Here is a 21,832-nt window from a genome sequence, read left to right as displayed (position 1 = left end):
GATTGGCAAACTCATCTATGAAATAGTCCTTCTAGCATTTCAAAAGTTCATGCATTATTATCTTATTTTCCCACTTTGTATGAGAAATAATAAATGTTCTAAGGCCACTTGTTATGTTAAAGAGGAAGATACATTTTCTATATCCTAATTTCATAGGCAGATCTGTCATTGTGCTAAAGTTTATAACAATTTCCAAATAATCCAAAAAGCGGTTTTGTTTGTTTTCTTCCATTAATAAAGTGTACAGTTTATAAATATAGCAGTAAAAGAAGATACTACATGTGGCATGTAATGGCTATCAAGATCTTTGGGGAAAATTCTCTGGGCATGTCTAGATAGCAGGGCTAAACCAGAAATAAGCTATGCAACTTGAGCTACATCAATTGCGTAGCTTTATTTTGGCTTTTGACACTGTCTACACAGCAGGAAGTCCAAGAAAGAGCACTCTTCGTCTGACTTCCCTTACTCCTCATACAGGAGTTGGAGTAAGAAGTCTTCCAGCTCACCATTATTTCGACATTGTCAAAATAACTGCTTGTAGTGTAGACACGGGCTGTATTATTTCAGAATTATGTCACTTCTTCTTCAAATGGCCCCGTGGGTGCTCCGCTCTAGGTGTCAGGTCCCGTCCCGGCGCCGCAGCTCAGAGATTTCTCATAGCCGTACTTCGCCGGCTCGTGCATGCGTGCTTCCCCAGTGAGGCGTTCGCCCCTTTGATCAGCCGCGTGCGAGCCGACAACCGTCAGTTCCTCTCAACCGTCTCAGGTCACGGTCTGAGCTCCCTGAGTATTTTGTCTTTAGAATGTTTTCAGTCAGTTTTTGCATCTGTAAATAGTTAAATTTGTTAGTATTAGTCATGTTCCTGTTAGTTTGTTCTCCTGTTCATAAGAGAGTTTTAAAAAAAAAAAAAAAAAGTTTTTTTCCTCAAGCCGCTTCTCTTAAAGTGCTGCGCAAAGCACTAAAAGTGAAATTGCCAAGGCTTCACATGGGGCTTATACAGGCATTTATTCTGTACTCATTCTGAAAATGCCTGGATCAACTGGTTTTAAAAAGTGTTTGGCATGCCATGACACCTGCATTAGGTGTCTGGGGGAAGCTCATGTCCCCGAGAAGTGCACCCATTGTAGAAAATTAACATCGGGAGCCTGGAGGGAGCGGGAGATGAAGATCCGCATGCTGATGTTCGGGAAGGCGTTGCAGCCTGACTCGATCCCTCCCGCAGCCACAAAAGCCCCCGAACAAAAACATAGGGCGGCTTCCCTGGGACCAGCCGGCTCAAAGTGATCGAAGCCGTCCCCAGCGCGATCCCTCCCTTCAGCAGCTGCAATGGCTTCAGGGGCATCCAAAATGACCCCCGGGGGGTCTGGACAATCTGCCTGGGCGGCCATGAGAGAGCCTCCACCACCGAGATCAGGAGCGGTGCCGCAGCTAGCCGGCAAGTCTGCACTGGCCTCAGCTGTGCGTTCTGTGAAATTGACGCCGGTGCCACAATTCACCAGCCGCTCTGCACTGGCTTCAGCAGCACCGGCTATAACAGCGCCTGCCTCACCAGCCCCACTTATGACGGCACCGTCTCCTCTGGCACCAGGCTCCGAGGCAGAAGGTCTTGATGCCTCAGCCCCGGCACCACTGCTGACTCCGGCACCGGGCATTCTGCCAGCACCAGCATCAACGCAGCAACAGCTGCTTTCCCCAGCACTGCTCCACTGCCATTCGGTGCCTGGCTCTCCTGTGGCTGTGAGGGCGGAAGACACCTCCCTACATAGGAAGGCATTATCAAAGACTCATTATAGAAACAGATCCCTGGTACGCTCGCTATCGTGACTATAGTGCTTCTCCTACACGGGTCAAGTATGGACAGCGTAATTATAGGGATGCTGTGTATCTAGAAACACGTCGGTCCCGCTCACCCAGTCGATCCTCAAGATATGAGTCTGATAGATACTCCCCAAGCTGCGTCTATTATATCCAGCATGGTAGTGCATGTTTGTCACGCCACTCCTCCCCATTGTGTTTTGAGCGCTATGATAGCTACCATAGACTATATGATGATCCTCCCCGCTGTGATCGTACATCCTCCTCCCGTAGGGGATCCTCCTGCATTTGTCAACCATCGAGTGCAAAATACTTACCTCATCAGTCACAGCACCTAGACTCACCTTCTCCATCTAAGAGTCCAACGATCCAACTAGACCAGTCCGTGCCTGAAGAGGGCAGTTGTCTGATGTTGAAGACCCCAAACCAGAAACTTCTCCAGCAGACTGCTCCTCATCATCTCCGGATGAGGCGATATTTCCAGCTGATGTCTCTCCGCCGGATGATCTGAAACAATTTCAAGACCTGTTTAAACGTGTGGCGGGCACACAGGAAATACAGCTAATGGATGTTCCGGTTAAAAAGCACCGTCTCTTGAAAAACCTCTGTCCACAACAACGTGCAAAGATCGCCTTACCTATTGATAATGCGATCATGGAAGTGGTGCATGAGATATGGCAGACCCCAACATCGGTTACACCTACGAGTAAAAAAGGCCGACAAAGTATTTTGTATCGGTGAAAGGATTGGACGTCTTGTTCAGTCATCCTTAGCGTAACTCGTTAGTAGTGGATGCAGCACAACGTAGGGCTAAAGCGCCACAGTACAAGGACAAGGACAATAAAAAATTGGACATTTTTGGTAGGAATGTCTGCTCCTCAGCCACACTTCTACTGCGCATTGCGAATTATTCGGCCTATCTATACAACCATAATTTTGATAATTATTCCAAATTAGCTGAGTTACTTAATCATCTCCCGGACAACAAGAAGCCACTCTTGAAGGCAATAGTCCAAGAAGGGTACGCATCATGTAGTATGGCACTGCAGATAGCCATGGACATAGCTGACACAGCGGCTAGAGCTACTGCCACAGGTATTGCCGTGAGGAGATCATCATGGCTGTCATCTGCAGGAGCCCCAAAGGAGATGCAAAGCAAAGTTGAGGACCTACCGTTTGACAAGCTTAAGCTTTTTGCAGCGAACAGCGACGAAGTCCTCCACTCGGGAAAAGATTCACGCACCACTCTACATACACTTGGGATGTATACTACCTCCTTCAAACGTAGATGTTATTTTCCTTATCAACGAAGATATGATTTTAATTTCTCCAGACAACAATCATGTCCCTTTGACAATCAACGCCCTAGACAATGTCCTCAGTGCAAACGACCCCAACGGGGCCATTCAACCTATCAATCGTCAACTAAGCATCAAATTTGACTTGTCTGTCGAGGATACAAGCCAGCTACCTCCAATCAACATGGAAGATGAGACTATCCATCTTTTCCGTCAGCGCCTACGGTCATTTTACCATCGTTGGTCCGACATCATCACGGACAGATGGGTACTAGAAGTAGTGCAGTCCAGCTTCTCCACTCCCTTTCTCTCTATTCCCCCTACCAATCCCCTTGCCCCGTCCCTTTTCAGGGACCACTCTCATGAGCAACTGCTGCAACAGGAAGTTCAACATTTGCTCGCCATTGGGGCAATAGAGAGAGTTCCCAAGCAGTTCTGGGGAAAAGACTTTTATTCCCGATATTTTCTCACACCAAAAAAGTCGGGAGGCTGGAGACCCATTCTAGACCTTTGAAAGCTAAATCGGCACCTTTGGATGTTTCGTTTCAAGATGGTAACCTTAACAACTATCATTCCGTCCTTGAACAAAGGGGATTGGCTTGCAGTCCTCGACTTACAAGACGCTTATTTCCACATGGCTCACAGACGTTTCCTCCATTTTCAATCGGGGAACGAGCACTATCAATACAAAGTCCTGCCCTTCGATCTGGCATGTGCTCCCAGGGTTTTCACCAAAACGTTGGCAGTGGTTGCGGCCCATCTGCGCAGATTGGGAGTGACAATCTTCCCCTATTTGGACGATTGCCTCTTCTGAGGCACGACGTATTCAGAAATATGTCATATGGTTTGAACAGTGTCCAGCACATTTGCTGCTCTGGGCCTTCATAAATGTGAAGAAGTCATCACTAGTTCCATCCCACAACCTCATCTTTTATAGGCGCACGACTCGATTCCACCATGGCACAAGCATACTTACCAACGGAATGTTTTATGGCGATCAAAGATGGCGCACACTGTAGTACACGCTCCGACAATTCCCACGTGCGTCTGTCTACAGTTGATGGGGCATATGGCTGCTGCTACCGTTGTAGTACACAACATAAGGTTACGTTTTCGTTGCCTCCAACACTGCCTGGCCACTGTTTATGTTCCAGTGAAGCACAGTGTTCATAGGCCAATAGTGGTGCCGCAGTATGTCCGGGAGTCCCTACAGTGGTGGGTCAACCTGGCCAATCTTCTTGTGGGCATCCCGTTTCATCGCCCACAACCTACAAAACAGATAACAGATGCTTCCCTAACGGGTTGGGGAGCTCACATGGACAGTTGCACAGTCCAGGGACGATGGTCGACACAGGTAATGCTATTACATATCAATGTCCTCGAGTTGAGAGCGGTATGCCATGCTTGCAAGCATTTTCGGTCGCAGATTCGGAATACAACTACCAGGATTTTGACGGACAATGTGGCTACAACAGCACTTAATCATGCTAGTAGTCTTGATTCCGGAGCGCTCTAACTCTGTCCTAGATACTGCTCCAGAGTCACCTAGAGTGAAGCACCCATGGGGCCACTCGAAGAAGAAGAAGAAGTTACTCACCCTGTGAAGTAACGATTGTTCTTCGAGATGTGCCCCGTGGGTGCTCCATGACCCGCCCTTCCTCCCCGCTCCGGAATTGTTTATTTGTTTCTTTCAGATGAGCAGGTGAGAAGAACTAATGGTTGTCGGCTTGCGCGTGGCTGATCAAAGGCGCAAACGCCTCGCTGGGGAAGCACGCATGCGCAAGCTGGCATAGCACAGCTATGAGAAATCTTCAAGCCGCAGCGCCGGGACAGGACCTGATACCTAGTGTGGTGCACCATGGGGCACATCTCGAAGAACAATCGTTACTTCACAGGGTGAGTAACTTATTCTTATTCCAAAATAACACTGCTGTGTAGACACACCCTCTGTGGCAATTTTCCTGGGAGACAGTTGGTTGAATGGGACTTGTATAAGTCTGAAGTGGCAGGACCCTGTCATTCAAAGGCCTTATATAATTGACTGTTCTCTTGCTACATATAATGTAACATTTATTCTGTGTGTGGTTTGGCATTTACTGAAATGAAGGTAGGTTCAGAGTCATATAGAAGAATATTCATTTTATTTTCATTCTCCATCCTCAAGGTTTGAAATCTGTCCAAAGTAGCATAACTTTTATTTCTTGTCAGGACTAGGATTTTGTTTTGTTTTTGTTTTGGGGCAGTTTTTCTTTCATTTGTTTATTTTTTAAGAAATAACACCGAAAAGGAAGCAGTTCTGCAGCAAGTCCTGTTATATAACTAGCATTGCTTAAAGCATAGCAAGGGCTCTATTATGCTGCTGTACAGCAGAGCAAATATATGTTTAAAATGTTTTTGGCTGCTTGAGGTGTCTTGCAAATCTAACCCATTGTGTTTAAAATACCTAGTGTTCTTCAGATCCCATGTTCTGCCTGCATCAGGATTATTGCAGTCTTTTAGATACCCAGAGTTTCGTGCATTACTGTATGTAAGACTCAACACAGATAGCAAAATGCAGGACAATGTAGCACTTTAAAGACTAACAAGATGGTTTATTAGATGATGAGCTTTCGTGGGCCAGACCCACTTCCTCAGATCAAATAGTGGAAGAAAATAGTCACAACCATATATACCAAAGGATACGATTAAAAAAATGAACGCATATGCAAAGGACAAATCACATTTCAGAACAGGAGGGAGATGCAGGGGAGGGGGGAGGAAGGAAGGTAAGTGTCTGTGAATTGACGATATTAGAGGTAGGGAGAGTGGGATGTTTGTGAGTTAATGGTATTAGAGGTGATAATTGGGAAAGCTATCTTGATAATGTGTAAGATAGTTCAAGTGTTTGTTCAATCCTCTTTGGAGAGTGTCGAATTTTAACATGAATGACAGTTCAGAGGATTCCCTTTCAAGTGCAGATGTAAAAGGTCTTTGTAGCAGAATGCAGGTGGTTAAGTCATTGAGAGAGTGTCCTTTCTGGTTAAAATCGCAAGAAACTGTTTTTTCTTTGTGATCTTGTCTGATATCTGTTTTGTGGGCATTAATCCTTTGGCGAAGTGTCTGAGATGTTTGTCCAATGTACATAGCAGACGGACACTTTCGGCACATGATAGCATAGATTATATTTCTGGATGCGCAGGAATATGTGTTCTTGATCTTATAACTCACTTGGTTAGGTCCAATAATGGTATCAGCAGAATAAATATGTGGACAAAGCTGGCAATGGGGTTTGTTGCAAGGGAAGGTACCAGGGTTGGTATTAGTGTGGTATGTCCTGTGGTTGTTGGTAAGAATCATCTTGAGGTTAGGTGGTTGTCTATAGGAGACTATGGGTCTGTCTCCCAGAGCCTCTTGGAGTATGGTATCCTGTTCCAGTATAGGCTGTAGTTTATTGATAATGTGTTGGACAGGTTTAAGTTGGGGGTTGTAGGTGATGACAAGTGGTGTTCTATTGATGGTTTTCTTGGGTCTGTCTTGAAGTAGATGGTTTCTAGGTATTCGTCTGGCTCTTTCAATTTGCTTTTTTATTTCTCTGGGTGGGTAGTTGAGGTTTATAAATGCTTGGTAGAGATCCTGAAGCTTCTGGTCTCTGTCAGTGGGATTAGAGCAGATGCGGTTGTATCGAAGGGCTTGGCTATAGACGATGGATCGTGTGGTGTGTTTTGGATGGGAGCTGGAAGCATGTAGGTAACTGTATGAGTCGGTGGGTTTTCTGTAGAAAGTCGTGTCTAGTTTTCCATTGTTGATTTGTACGGTGGTGTCCAGGAAGTGGATCTCTCGTGTAGAATGGTCCAGGCTGAGGTTGATGGTGGGGTGTAGGTTGTTGAAATCTCTGTGGAATATCTCCAGTGTTTCTTGGCCATGCGTCCAGATCATAAAGATGTCATCGATGTACCGTAGGTAGAGAAGGGGTGAAAGGGGACGGGAGTTGAGGAAACGTTGTTCTAGGTCAGCCATAAAGATGTTAGCATAATATGGGGCCATGCGTGTACCCATGGCTGTGCCGCTGATCTGGAGGTATAAGTTGTTCTCAAACTGGAAATAATTGTGGGTGAGAACAAAGTTACATAGGTCTGCTATCAGGTTGGCAGTAGTGTCCTCTGGGATAGTGTTTCTAATTGCTTGTAATCCGTCTTCATGTGGGATGTTGGTATATAGAGCTTCTACATCCATGGTGGCAAGGATGGTGTTATTGGGGAGGTTATCGATGTTTTGTAGTTTCCTTAGGAAGTCAGTAGTGTCTCGGAGATAGCTGGGGGTATTGGTTGCGAAGGGTTTGAGAAGAGAGTCTACATAGCTGGATAGACCAGTAGTGAGCGTGCCAATACCAGAGATGATGGGACGTCCGGGGTGCCCAGGTTTATGGATCAACACAGATAGGACCTCCATTACTGAGGATCCCATAATGCTTTTTGTTAGGCCAGGGACTTGCTCCATGTCCTTTGCTAAAATTTTTCTTTCTCTCCTCCACATTTGGTATGTTACGCACTGATTGTCATCATTCCTCCCCAGAGCTGCTGAATTTTAAATCTAACTACCATGAGTTATGTGCACACTCGTGAAATATCTTGTATTGGTTGTCAAGTGGTTTAAGGTCTTTCAGAATGAAAGATATATATATATATATATATATATATATATATATATATATATATATATATATATATATATATATATATATGTGTGTTATTTCTTCTGGCCTTTCTGAGTAAGTAGTATGGTGTCACGAGGGAAAAATTGTCTTCTGTATTTCTAGTATAATATGGTCATGAAAGCATGGTAAACAACATTTCTGCAATTAAAATAAAATATGTATCTCTCCAACTTCCTTTGTAGAACACCTTGGGAATCCATGGCGCAATGTTCAGTTGCCCTTCTCAGTTATTTATGTAGCCAAGGGGAAGTCTCGACCAGAATTGTCTGCTCGGTATCTGATTCGCCATCTCTTCACAGAAGATGTGTTGGTGAAGAGCAATGTTTATGGTAATCTGGAACGTGGCATGTGTCCACTGGACTGCAACAGGATCAATGCTCTCAGAGGTATGCACAGATACTCTCTTCAAAAGATGGGCTGGAGATAAATAAAAATTACTAAGCTTGTATTGCAATAATAAATCATGCAGCTTCTAAAACATTGCACAAGATTAGAGGCACAACCATTTGGAGGAGTGGAGGGGGGATATATTTTTAGCCCAACTCCTTATCTGTGCAAGATTAAAACAAAATAAATAAACTCTGTCCTCACATTATCTCCCTAGGCTATCTAATCACTTTTATACGTTTCAGCTTTTCCAATAACTCTTTAAAAATAGACTTCATCATCACTCTAGCTTTGACCCTTATAACTTGATGGTTAGCTTGACTGTAACCTATACTGGGAGAGTGCACTTCTGAAGCCTTGTTTTGACCCAGTTGTGTCTAAATGAAATATGTGAGCAAAACAGAACTTGCACAAATAATTGATAACGCCCTACTTATCTGCTCGTTTATTGTTAGACTTTCTTCAAGAGAACTACCCATCTTTTGATCTAAAGGAAACTGGATATGATTGGAAAGCATGTGTGGCTGCCATAAATAGTACAATCCGCAGTCTTAGACATGACCATAAGAAAGCTGCAATTGGAGTCCGAAAGAAAGCCTTGGCCACACCAGCATCAAATGAAAAGAGTCCTCCGCAAAGCCCTACTTCAGTAAAGCCGTATGAAAGCAACACTATCAACCTTACAGACTAAAATGCTACATGTCTTACAACCACGTGACATTTCTTGCTGTAGGCTGTTCAAAATGCTATACAGAAGTCAGTCTTGTTTGCTTGTCCCTAGCACTGTGTAATATACTTCACGAGGCCAAAATGCCAGAAGACTTGGGATTCCTCTTTTCTTAAGCCAGTGGCACTCATGCCCATCATAGAGATGACCAATGCCATTTGGTGCTAGATTGCATGATGGGCACTAGACTGACAAATATCTACTTTCAGGGTGTGTCTAGACTACATGCCTCCTTCGACGGAGGCATGTAGATTAGCCAGATCGGAAGAGGGAAATGAAGCCGCGATTAAAATAATCGCGGCTTCATTTAAATTTAAATGGCTGCCCCGATCTGCCGATCAGCTGTTTGTCGGCAGATCGGGGGGGTCTGGACGCGATGCCCCGACAAAGAAGCCTTTCTTCATCGACACAGGTAAGCCTGGTTTCACGAGGCTTACCTGTGCCGATGAAGAAAGGCTTCTTTGTCGGGGCATCGCGTCCAGACTCCCCCGATCTGCCGACAAACAGCTGATCGGCAGATCGGGGCAGCCATTTAAATTTAAATGAAGCCGCGATTATTTTAATCGCGGCTTCATTTCCCTCTTCCGATCTGGCTAATCTACATGCCTCCGTCGAAGGAGGCATGTAGTCTAGACACACCCTCAGTGAAGTACTGGCCCCAGAAGAGATCATTTTGCCTTGAAGGAGTACATTGCGCATCAGAAAGAGAAAATTATTGTCCCCCTGGACAAAAGAATAAGGATTCACAAAGCCTGTCTGGGTCAAGCTTCTTATGTTTGAGAAGGGAAACTTGCTCTAACAGCTGGATAATATAAATGAAAAAAATTATAGCACAGAAAGGAGAATGTGATCTGTATTACACCACTTTTGGTTGGTGGACATCTTGGTTTTTTTCTTCCATCCTACAAAAAAAGATTTGTTGTAGGATAAGGGAAGATGAAGACAACTACAACAAATATAATTGCTAAGTAATATTTTCCTTTCCCCAGTGGTTTGGCTCTTGCCTGGAATATTGAGAGAGAATATTTTTGTATATATATATTCTGGTTCTCTTTTATTCAGTGTAAATTACAAAATATATTCATTTGAAGGATACTTAAGGAGTAGCATACCAACATAACCCACTGTTTTGTGTTTGGTATATGTTCCCTCTCTGTCTAATCCACAGAGGAAGGAGTCTGCTTGAACTTACAGCTAGAGAAGTTGGATCCTGATACACCAATGAAGCCAATGGAAGGCTTTCCATTGACTTCACTGGGCATGGCATCAAGCCATCAGTCCTTTAGCTCAAGCTAAAGAGACTCATGCTTTAGCTCTGTATGTCTTGGGTTTTTACTAAGATTACAGTCCTTACACCTATTCACACACACCCAAAATAGTCACACTTTTTAGGTTTTTGGGCAGTTTGTTGTGAGCTATCAAGCATAGTTTCTCTGTGTTTTGTAGGTTGTTAGTAGTTGGAAGCATTTGACATCTAACTTTACAAAGTCAAGTATGAAAGGTGAAAATGCAGAATATATTTTAAGACATTGTTTGTTTCCAAGATAGTCAGGATTGTTGGCGACTGTTGGGGAAGGAGGAAAAAAGGACTATAAGATTTTATACACATGTTAATAAAGCATCTTATTTTGGAGATTACTTGACTGTTATAGTCATAATAAATATATGAATAGAAAATAACATTCCATTTTTTACATGACTCTCTATACTCATGATGCATTTCATTGACAACCCCATTAGTTTCATTCATTCATAAATTGAAATGAAATTCAACAGCAATAATTGGATGCCAAACTTAAATATTTCATTTGCAGAAATAAAAGTTTCTGTTGCCTGGCCATGAGGTTTTTCAGTTATGGTCATTACATAGGTAATTTTCTCTCTCTCTCTCTCTCTCTCTCTCTCTCTCTCTCTCTCTCTCTCTAATATATATATATATATATGTATATATGTATGTTTGTGTCTCTGTCTGCGAGTCTGTTGGTTCAAGAACTGCTCCTAAATGGTAATAGCTAGGACTAGCAATTTAGTATGCAGCTTCCTCTTACCTTAACTTAAAGCAAGGTCAGGATTTGGTTGTGCCAGGACAACTGGAAGCCCTGGGAAAGGGACTGTTTTCCATAACATGCAATGGGAGTGGTTGCTGTTCGGAGATACATGATACTGAGAGAGGCCACTGAAGAGTGGGGAATGGGGTACCTCGGGCCTGGGTGCTTGCCTAGATTTGGCCCCCAGGGCTCCAGGTCCACCTCCAGCACTGGGGAGTCATGCTATTGCTCCAGCTCCCCTGGTGCTCCACAGTGGGACTGGAGAACACAAAATCTACTAGGGCTGATGTGCAAAGGGAATGTGGGGAGTGTCTCCTTCTCAGTCTGTGGGTCAGAGGTTCTCCGCTACTGCTGCAGAGTGCACATTGGGGGCTACTGCACCACCAAGGTGTGGCCAGCAGGACTGGGGCTCCACCATCTTGTCTGACACACCAAGCACACCGAGTAAGTAGCCTCCTGCCCCAAACCTTTTCTCTCCCTCCTGGCCCTTGGTCGCTGCACCAGGACTGGGGAAGAAGAAAGACCCCTGGCAGCTAGGGGAAAGCTGCGGGGAGAGAAAAGGCCTATGATGGCTGCAGGGGATTGGGGAGAGAGAAGTGGCCAGTGCTAGATGGGACCCCCCCTCACATACTGAGCCCCTCCTCACTTCTCAAACCTCACTCATGCACCCCATCCCCGAGCCTGCACTGGCCCCTCCCACATTCCCAAGGCCCTGTCTCCTCCCCCTCCCCTCACACACACTGCCAGCTCCCTGCCTGAAGAATCCAGGCAAAGCCAGGTAAGTTGCTGGTATACTTTTTGTTGTTGTTGTTGCAATAATGAAGTTACTAAAATTCAATTGTAGTTGGTTCACAGGAAAAAAGGAGAAGATAATTTCAAAACTGTCAAAGGATGGAATTCCGAAGAGCATAACTTGTGTGCCAGATGAAGAAGAAATTAGTTGGAAATTAAACATCCGGTGCTAAATTCAGAGGAAGATGTAAATGATGGTGTAAACTGTGTAACATGCACACCAAAGGTGGGATGTCTCTATTTATCTTTTACCTTCCTCTTGGTTGCTTTTCTTTTAAAAGCCTCATTTCTAAGTCCCTTGCTATGCAAGCTACACAGACTTAATGTGTAAATTGACACCACCATTTACATCACATCTCAGTGTAGCCTATACTGTCCAAACTGCTTATAGAAACAGAGCTTGGGAAGGCTCACAAATAATAAGGGCTCAGTACGGCTTTCGTGGAAGCTGATGCAACTCTGTCTTTGACTGAGTTGCTTCTACTTTTTCCAGGACATAATTTAGCCAAAATCTATAATTGCTAAGGTAAAGTTGTAGGGGGTTTAATAATAAAAGGTGAAGCAGTACTGATTTAGGTATTTTGCTGAAGGGTTTATTTTTTCATCTTTAATTTATAGTATCCCAAATTTCTGGTACTGATGCTCAAAAACATTTACTTGTTTTCATTGTTACTTCTATTTTTAGTAAACAAGGTAATTGTGTTGTCTAGTATGTACAGTATAAGATCTCTGTGCAACAATTTTACAGAATATAAAACTATGTAATGTCTTTGTGAACCCAGTAACTTGAGATACCGGTTATTCCAGTAAATTTCAGATCTGGTTTATATCATACATGTTCCTGAAACATTATTTGGAATCCAAGTCCATTAAAAGAGTTGCCATGGCTTATCTCTTTGCAGTACCATGGTTTTGTATACTGTATCTATTGTTCTTCTTCGAGTGATGTCCCCATGGGTGTTCTGCTGCAGGTGTTGGGCTTGTCCTGGCACTGCAGATTAGAGATTCTTCAGCAGTGGTCTGCCAGAATGCGCATGCGTGTCGGACACCTCGTGCTGTTTGCACGGTTTCTTAGAGCAAGCAGTTCAGCTCACACCAATTCCTCCAAACCGTCCTTCAGTCACAGACGGAGTGAACACTTCTCCTCAAGATCCTGTTAGAGATTAAAGTAGTTTTGCTAGTTAGTTGTATTTAGTGATCGTTCTATTAGTAATATTAGTTAGCAGTAGGTCTTAGTTTCGTTTAAAAAAACCAACAACTTCTAATTGTATATAGTTCAGCCATGCTGGGATTGCTTGGGATTTAAAAGTGCGACTTGTAGGGAGCCCATGCTGGCCTCAGACGGGCATTCCTGCTGCATTCAATGCCTCGGAGAGGGTCACATACCTCCAAAGTGCTCTCAGTGTTCCAAGCTTACAGCGTGGGCGCGCAGGGACAGGGAGATGAAGCTCAGAATGCTACTGTTTGATAAAGCTCTAGAGCCTCCCCGAAAGGATTCACCCGTGGCCATGTCGGACTCGGCACAAAAAGATAGGCGCCGAGCGATTTTGCCGAGCTCTCATCCCTTGGCCAAGAAGAGACCTATCCTGTCTAAATTACTACCGACAATTTGTGTCTATCAGGGATAGACCAGGCACGTCAGGCATGGCCCATTCACACCGCCCAGACAAGGCTAAATCGGGCCGAAGTGCATTGGCACCGGGCGTAAGCCCACTGCCAGCGGCACCTACGCCATCCACAGCATCGATGGTGGCACACGCAACACCGGTGACTGACATGGCGCCAGCATTGGTGCCTGCAACACCAGCAACGTCTGCAGCACCGGCAATGTCTGCGGCACCGAGTAGACATCCCGTTCCACAGCAGCCAGTACCAACAAAAGCCCTATGTAAATCCTACAGAGTTGCCACTGCTCTGAGCCCGGGACATATTACTTTCTCCCTGGGCCCTTTGTCTCCCTCTCCTACCCCGTTGGAGCCAAGAAGTGAACATCGGCACTGGATTACTGTGGAACACCGCATTGCAATCTCACGCGCTCATTCACTACCCCATGATTATAACACACGCCGATATACACCGTCTCCATCTTTACCAAGGTGTAGATCTAGGTCACTCAGATCACCAATGCTCTCGGTGCACACCTGTTATCACGAGGACTGAAGAAGTATTTTCTCTTTGAGATATTCCTCACCACCTAGACGATACTATGATCACCACTACGATTGTTACTATTATGAATATTGCCGCCCAAGATGCTATTCCATTTCTCCATGCTACCATAGACCAGATGACAGACGGACCCTCACGGGATCCCCTTCTCCACCTACCACACGTCAGTCTACTCCTCCAAGAGCTTGATGCGAACTGCTTCACCTCTCTGAACCTGAGGAAGGCCAGATCTCTGACCCAGAGCAGCCACAAGAGCTCTCTCCTAATGACCCATCTTCGTCCTCTCCCGATGAGTCCATAATTCCAGGGGATGTGTCGCCACCTGATGATCTTCACCAGTTTCAAGATCTTTTTAAGCGGGTCGCCAGCACTCAATAAGTCCAACTCAAGGAGGTGCAACAAAAACAGCTTCGCCTTTTAAAGAACCTCCAGCCATCTCAAAAGTCCAAGCTCGCCTTCACCTCGATGAGGCTATATTAGAGATGGCCGACAATATATGGCAGACGCCAACTTCAATACCAGCCACCGATAAAAAGGCTGATAAGAAATATATCGTCCCAGCCAAAGGCATGGACTTCCTTGTTGACACACCCACAACCCAACTCCCTCATGGTTGACGCTGCACAAGAGAGGGCAAAGAACTCACAGTACAGACTTAAACACCACTAATAAGGACATGAAAGAATTGGACCTTTTCGGTAGAAAGACATACACCTCAGCTACCCTAACGCTGAGGATGGCCAACTATTCAGCCCTCCTAGCCAACCACAATTTCCACAGAATAACAGGATGACCAACCAGCACAATAATCGGCAGCAGGTTTGATGTGTTGGTTGAGTGTCTGCACACTATTCCACTGTCTGACCACCAATGCAAAGAAGCTCATTTGTTTCACCACTGCCTAAGACCATTTTGAAGTCGATGGGCCACCATCACCACTGACTGATGGGTCCTCGAGCTAGTAATGTCGTGTTATTCCATTCCATTCAACTCCCTTCCCCCCACTTCTCCACCCTCCCAGTTCCTCTTCAGGAACCCCTCTCACAAGTCCCAGTTAAGACAAGAAGTACTTCAGCTCCTTGCCATCGGAACGGTGGAAAGGGTACCCGAGCAATTCCAACGGAGGACGTTTTATTCCTGTTATTTTCTTACCCAAAAGAAGTCCCGTGGATGGAGACCAGTCTTAGATCTCCATCTACTCAACCAGCATCTTCGCAAACAAAGATTCAAAATGGTGACATTGGCATCCGTTTTCCCAGCCCTAGACAGTGGAGATTGGCTCGCGTCCCTCGACCATTAAGATGTGTACTTCATGTAACAATTCATTCGGCACACAGGTGCTTTTTGAGCTTTGTAGTTGGAACCAAACATTTTCAGTACTGTGTCCTACCTTTTGATCTCTCTTCGGCACCCTGGGTGTTCTCCATCGTGCCGGAATAATCATCTTCTCTTATCTCGACAATTGTTTGATCAAGGGCCCATCTTTCAATGATGCACAACAGTCCATGGCTGCAACAAGGGCAGTCTTCGAAGCCCTTGGCCTAATAATCAGTGTCCCAAAATTGTCCATGATACCTCAGCAATCTTTGGAATTAATAGGTGCATGTCTGGACTCATCCATGGCCCAGACTTACCTGCCCGTCACCAGATTTCAAATGATCCAGGACTTAGTACATGTTCTCTCTACAAGTCCTGTAACGACTGTGCTCACCTGTCTAGAGCTTTTGGGACACAATAGCGACTACCACATCTGTTGTACCCCACGCCAGGCTTCATCTGTGCTGTCTCCAGTACTGATTAGCTTCGGTCTACGTTCCTGGCAAACACAATATTCACAGGTCAATTGTAGTACCACCAAATGTGGTAAAGTCGTTACAATGGTGGACATCCCCACCAATATTCTGCAGGGCGTGCCCTTCCACCAGCCTCAACCTACCATGCAAATTACCAATCCTTAGTAAGCGGGGGCAAACCTCAATGATCATCATGTACAGGGCCATTAGTCCATTCAAGAGACCTCCCACCGCATCACCTTTCTAGAACTGAGAGCAGTTTTCAACACATACAAGCACTTTCTTACCTTTATCAGGGACCATGCTATCAGGTCATGCTCACCGACAACATGACCACGGTTTTCTGTATAAATTACCAGGGAGGGACTCGATCACATCTTCTCTGTGCAGAGTCAATATGCCTATGGAATTGGTGTGTCCGTCACGTCACAATATTAGCGTTGTACCTACCTGGCAAGGACAGTATCACTGCTGATGCACTCAGCAGGTACTTTGTTGCGAACCATGAGTGGGAACTACAACCCTGGTGCTGCGTGAAATCTTCGGTTTCTGGGGCTTTCCCGTCATAGATCTATTCACCATGCATCTGAACGTGAAGTGCCATCATTACTGCTCCAGGGCAGGCGTTGGTCTGAACTCCCATGGGGACGCATTCCTTCTTGATTGGGGGCGGGGGAGTCCATCTGTTGTATGCCTGTTCCCCAATTCCCATGATACCAAGAGTCCTAGAGAAGATTGCGACAGAAAAGGCAACGGTAATCCTCATAGTCCCTTTTTGGCCACATCGGAGTTGGCTACCTTTCTTTTTTGCATGTCACCTCATGCACCCTATCCCCTACCCAGTCGCCGCAACCTGCTGATCCAGGAGCACCCTGGTGCACCCTCGCTCCGACCACCTTTGTCTCACAGCATGGCTCGTAACTGGTTCCAGGACTCGGCGTTGATCTGCTCCCAACAGGTCAAACATGTTCTTCTCCACAGTCGGAGACCCACTACCCAGTCTACTGACTGGCACAAATGGCGAAGATTTGGTTCCTGGTGTGCGCAGAATAATCTGGACCTGACCTCATTCACCGCATCCTTGACTACGTACTCCATTTAAGGAATTCCGGTCTAGTGAACGTCGCTTAGGGTTCACCTTGCTACAATCACTACTTTTCGAGAGCCAATAGATGGGTACTTGATCTTCGCTCATCCATTGTCCAAGAGGTTTATGAAGGGAGTAGCAAACCTTTACCTACCACGCAGAGATCTGCCCCAACCGTGGAACTTAAAACTTGTCCCGGATGCCCTGATACAGCCTCCCTTTGAGCCTTTGGCAATCTGCCCCTTGTTACTATTGACTACCAAGGTCACTTTTCTCTTAGCTGTGACATCAGTGACATCTGAGACAAAGATGGACGGGTTGGGAGCTCACCGCACTTTCTGCTACACCCCCTTATATCGTATTTACAACCGAAGGGGTTACACTCCAACCACTACCATATTTCATACCTAAAATTAATTCAGACTTTCATGTTAACGAGTCTTTCGTCCTCCAACCTTCCTACTCCAAACCACACTCCTCGCAACGGCACGCCATGCTCTACACACTAGATGTGTGCAGAGCATTGGCCTTTTACATTGATAGGACACGACCGTTTCGCAATTCCCAATGGCTCTTAGTATCGGTGGCAGATCATTCCAAAGGCAACCATCTTTCCGCACAGTGCATTTCGAAACTTATTGTCCAGTGCATAGTGTGCTGTTGTTTGTTACAAAACAAACCTTTACCGGGCACACCAAAAGCCCATTCCACTAGGGCAGTAACAGCCTCTATAGCTTTTCTGAAGGGAGTATCTTTACAGGACGTCGGCCTAGCAGCCACCTGGTCCTCTAACTCCACCTTCGCAAAACATTACGCTATCCCCAACAGCTTCATCAGTGACTCAGCAGTTGCCTCAGCGGTGCTATCTACACTAGTAAAGCCTTAGCTCCGAAGCGCCGTGAGCTTTCATGGGCACTGCTATGTAGTCACCTACAGTGGAGCACCCATGGGGACATCGCTCGAAGAAGAAAAGGAAGTTACTCACCTTGGTGCAGTAACATCTGTTCTTCGAGATGTATCCCTGTGAGTGCTCCATGACCCACCCTCCTCCCCGCTTTGGAGTTCTCCTTGTATGTATTCCAGATAAAGGCAATTAGGAGGAAACTGGTGGGAGCTGGACTACGCGCTTTAAGAAACGTCGCAAATGGCATGAGGTGCCCGATGTGCATGCGCGGTCTGGCAGACCATTGCTGACGAATCTCCAATCTGCCCACCCTCGGGGACACACATCTCTAAGAACAGTAATTTCCTTTTATAAGGCAAGTTTACTCATGAAACTAAGTTATTCATAACCCATGTCCATTTGCTTAAGACAATCATCTAAAGAATGTGTATCCATCACCATTAGCAAAATGTAACTCATGGTATGTCCATGCTGCAATCAAAGATGTGATTGCAGCTACTTGGAGGGATACCAGATCTAGGTTTAGTGTAGCTAGTGCTGTGATAAATAGCAATGAGGAAGTGACAGCACTGAAGCTTGTGCCTCAGTATCTTCATTGCACTGTAGATGCACTAAAAATATTAAAGTTAGCTTGGATATGCTGACACAAGTAGCAATCACACCTACTAGCAGTGTAGACCTATCCATAGAGAGGGATTTGTGCTTTCATTTTAAAATGTTAAATGGTGTGGTCTGCTTCTGGACTTGTACCTGCATAAAAAAATCATATTGTTCAGTCCCATGCAGTTTTCGCCATTATAATAGGCCAAATTCTGTTATTTCTATATTGTAAACCTGGAGTAATGCTACTGAAAGCTGTGGAGCTATACCAAATTGATAGCGGCTTAGCTAATCATCAGAATTGGCTCCATAGTTTGTTCCACAGGCCCTAATTTTACAAGTTGTTCAATCAATACAGCCATCCTTTTGTAAAACCCATTCATTTCACTGGGTCTGTGTGTGACACAAAGGTTCTGTGTGCAGAACCATGCAAGATTGGGTCTTTAGTTACTATTTAGGCTTCAATGGACTTATTTTCACTGTAGACTTTTAGCCATTATTATTTAGTCCTCAAGTTTAATGTTTGAAATACAGTTGTTCTTGTTTATAACCAAAAAACTATCCTCATTCTTCTTTGGGATCCTCTTTGCAAAAATACCAAGAGTTTTGAAATCCAGTCTGTGGTTATTTCCAGTTGCAAAACTCAGAAAAATACCAAAAATGTTTAGATTTTTTTTCTGCATTTGTAGAGAATTTTTCTACTGTCATCAACAGATGTAAATGTCAGAATGACACATTTATAGATTTAGCTAATGAGCACTGAGTTCTGTCAATGTGGTCCATACATCTATCTTCCATTCTGAAGAGACCCAAATAACTGAATAAAAAATAATAAAATCCTCATAATTGTACCAGATTTGCTAACTTTTGTAAAATGTATTTTGCCCTTTAGGAAAGAATATTTTACAAATAAAACTAGAATATATTTGCTGCTCTACTGACTGAAAGCGTATTAAATACGGGTGTTTCTTGTTTGGGGACCATGATTGAAAGATATTTTTACCTGGAAAGGGGGTTTTCTTGGGTCTTCTATCAGGCACATAGGCTTTGGGAAAAGTTTTTGCCTAAGATTAGCTGGCTGCTTCTGCACATTATAAAAACTGATTAGTTTGGCCATCGTAATCATAGGTAACCAGATGATGTGTCAGAAAGCCAATGTTATACAAAATCCTATTATATAAAATCATTTTATTTATTTGTCATCTTAGGCCTTGCCTACATGAGAAAGTTGCAAGGGGTAACTTTAAAATGGTTTAGCTAAGCCAGAGCAAATCCTTGTGGCTACGTCTACACTGGCATGATTTTCCGGAAATGCTTTTAACAGAAAAGTTTTCCGTTAAAAGCATTTTTGGAAAAGCGCATCTAGATTGGCACGGGCGCTTTTCCGCAAAAGCACTTTTTGCGGAAAAGCGTCTGTACCAATCTAGACGCGGTTTTGTGCAAAAAAGCCCCGATCGCCACTTTAGCCATCAGGGCTTTTTTGCGCAAAACAGTACTGTGCTGTCTACACTGGCCCTCTTGCACAAATGATTTGCGCAAGAGGACTTTTGCCCGAATGGGAGCAGCACAGTATTTCCGCAAGAACACTGATAATCTTACATGAGATCGTCAGTGTTCTTGCGGAAATTCAAGTGGCCAATGTAGACAGCTGGCAAGTTTTTCCGCAAAAGCAAAAAGGAAAAACTTGCCAGTCTAGGCACAGCCTATGTGAATATGTTTGTGTGGGTGTAGCTTAGGTCAATTAAGAATCTGTTTTAAGACAACCTAAAAGAAGCCATCATAAACATGAAACAAGGATGTCTGCAAAGGCACTTGCACCAGTCTGTCTAAGTCAACTGAGGAATTAATTTTAACCAGTGCAACTTTTTAGTGTGAACAAGATCTTATTCTGACATGAACCTAGTTTCAAGCTAGATTCTAGAATCAAGGTACTTGTTTCAACATCTTAATATATCACACTTACTGGGCAACTGACACAATTCAAATCCAGAGACCACTACATGTCTACTTAATAACTATAACATTTAGACAATAAAACCGTTATTTATGCATCCATAGAAGACATGTAAATGAGTATAGTATTTTCACATTTTAATGCAGTCCAGTATTTAAAATATGGGTATGAAAAGACAATGCAGATTTGAAGAACATTCACGTTTAGTCATGAAACTTGGGTTTTACACATACATTACATCGAGAATGAAAAGAGCTGCTAACATGAAACATTCTAGAATGCATTTACAGCTTAATATTGATTCTACACAAATGCAATGATACAAAAGGAAATACTGCAACAAATTGGGAGACTGATCTTATAGTCACAGATCAATCTGCAGACTTCAGTGGAAGTTTTGTATAAGACTGAGCCCTTCAGCCACTTACGGAAAAACCTAAGGCAGGAAAAACAACTCCCAAAATATTTCCTCAGTTTTCAATATATCATTCCTGTGAAAGTCACAGGAAGAGTGGGGGAAGGTCTTGCTCTGAATTCTTACATCTTGGGGGTTCTGCCAGAGGTGACAGCCATGCACGTGGAGGTGGTCTGTGTGCAGAACAGACTGTTGGGTGCCTTCCACAAGGTCCTGGGCAGCACAGCTTCATTGCAGGTATGTTAGCAGACACCCTCCCTTCCACTCATTACAGCCCCATCATGTTGCCAGGGGTGCATGAGTAGATGGGTACGAAAGATGGAGTTAGTGCAATACAATGAGCACGATATATCTAGTTCCCTGTACACAACAACCCACTAAGGCAGTGGTGGCTAATCTGCAGCCCAATTTGGTTCTACATGCAGCCCCTTGGGGTTCTACATGCAACCCATACACCCTCCTTTCTGCATCCTCCCCCTGTGTCTCTTGTGCACTGGATGCCCTACACTTGCCTATTCCCCTCCCTCACGGCATTTCCTGAGCACTGTGGATCAGCTGATTCACAGAAGCAGGGACTGGGCACAAATCAGCCGATTCACAGTGCTCCAGGAATGCTTGAATAGAGCAGAGGGAGAAGGGAGGGACATGTTTAGGGAAGAGGGCAGGTGGGAGTTTAAGGACCAGAATGTAGTTGGGACAGGGCCTGGAGCGGAGCTGAGAGGAGGGTCGAGCAGGCCCTGGCAAAATGACATGCATTTAAAGTAAGGGCATGTGTGAGGTGCATGCTGATTGCCAGGGCTTGACAAATGCACTCACCCACTCACCCGTGGCGAGTAGATTTTTCCAGCTGGCGAGTGCAGGGGCGGACTGGCCCGGTGGGCTGTTGTGACGGGCTGGCTGAAGTCCGCACTATGGGTGGTGCGGCCCCATCCAATCTGCTGGCCGGCGGAGGATCAGAGCGCTGCTGGGAAGGGGGAAGTGTGGCGATTCTTCCCACCGGGCTTCCTGCGTGCAGCTCCGGCGTGAGGAGGCGGGGTGGGACGCCAGGATGCTGGCATGACCTGGCCCAGCTGATTTTAAAGGGCCGCGGCAGCTCGGCTCTGGCTGCGTGTCTCTGGGACCTGGCTGTGGCATGTGGCACAGCCAGGTC

The 21,832-nt window shown here is 44.9% G+C and overlaps 1 protein-coding gene across 1 annotated transcript in view; it reads left to right on the top strand.

Moving 5' to 3' along the window:
• BEND2 (BEN domain containing 2) overlaps window positions 1-9,212 on the top strand; it is a 40,182-nt gene extending 30,970 nt beyond the window's left edge. Inside the window, exons 11-12 of the mRNA XM_075914011.2 lie at window positions 7,989-8,192; window positions 8,649-9,212. Of these exons, the coding sequence (XP_075770126.1) occupies window positions 7,989-8,192; window positions 8,649-8,884 (440 nt within the window). The 3' untranslated portion in view covers window positions 8,885-9,212. The remainder of the gene's footprint in view (window positions 1-7,988; window positions 8,193-8,648) is intronic.
• Window positions 9,213-21,832: the final 12,620 nt, after the last annotated feature.

This window comes from Pelodiscus sinensis, chromosome 1, assembly GCF_052426305.1.
Source record: "Pelodiscus sinensis isolate ZL-2025 chromosome 1, ASM5242630v1, whole genome shotgun sequence".
Lineage (NCBI taxonomy): Eukaryota > Metazoa > Chordata > Testudines > Trionychidae > Pelodiscus > Pelodiscus sinensis.
This window is presented reverse-complemented; position numbering and strand designations above follow the sequence as displayed.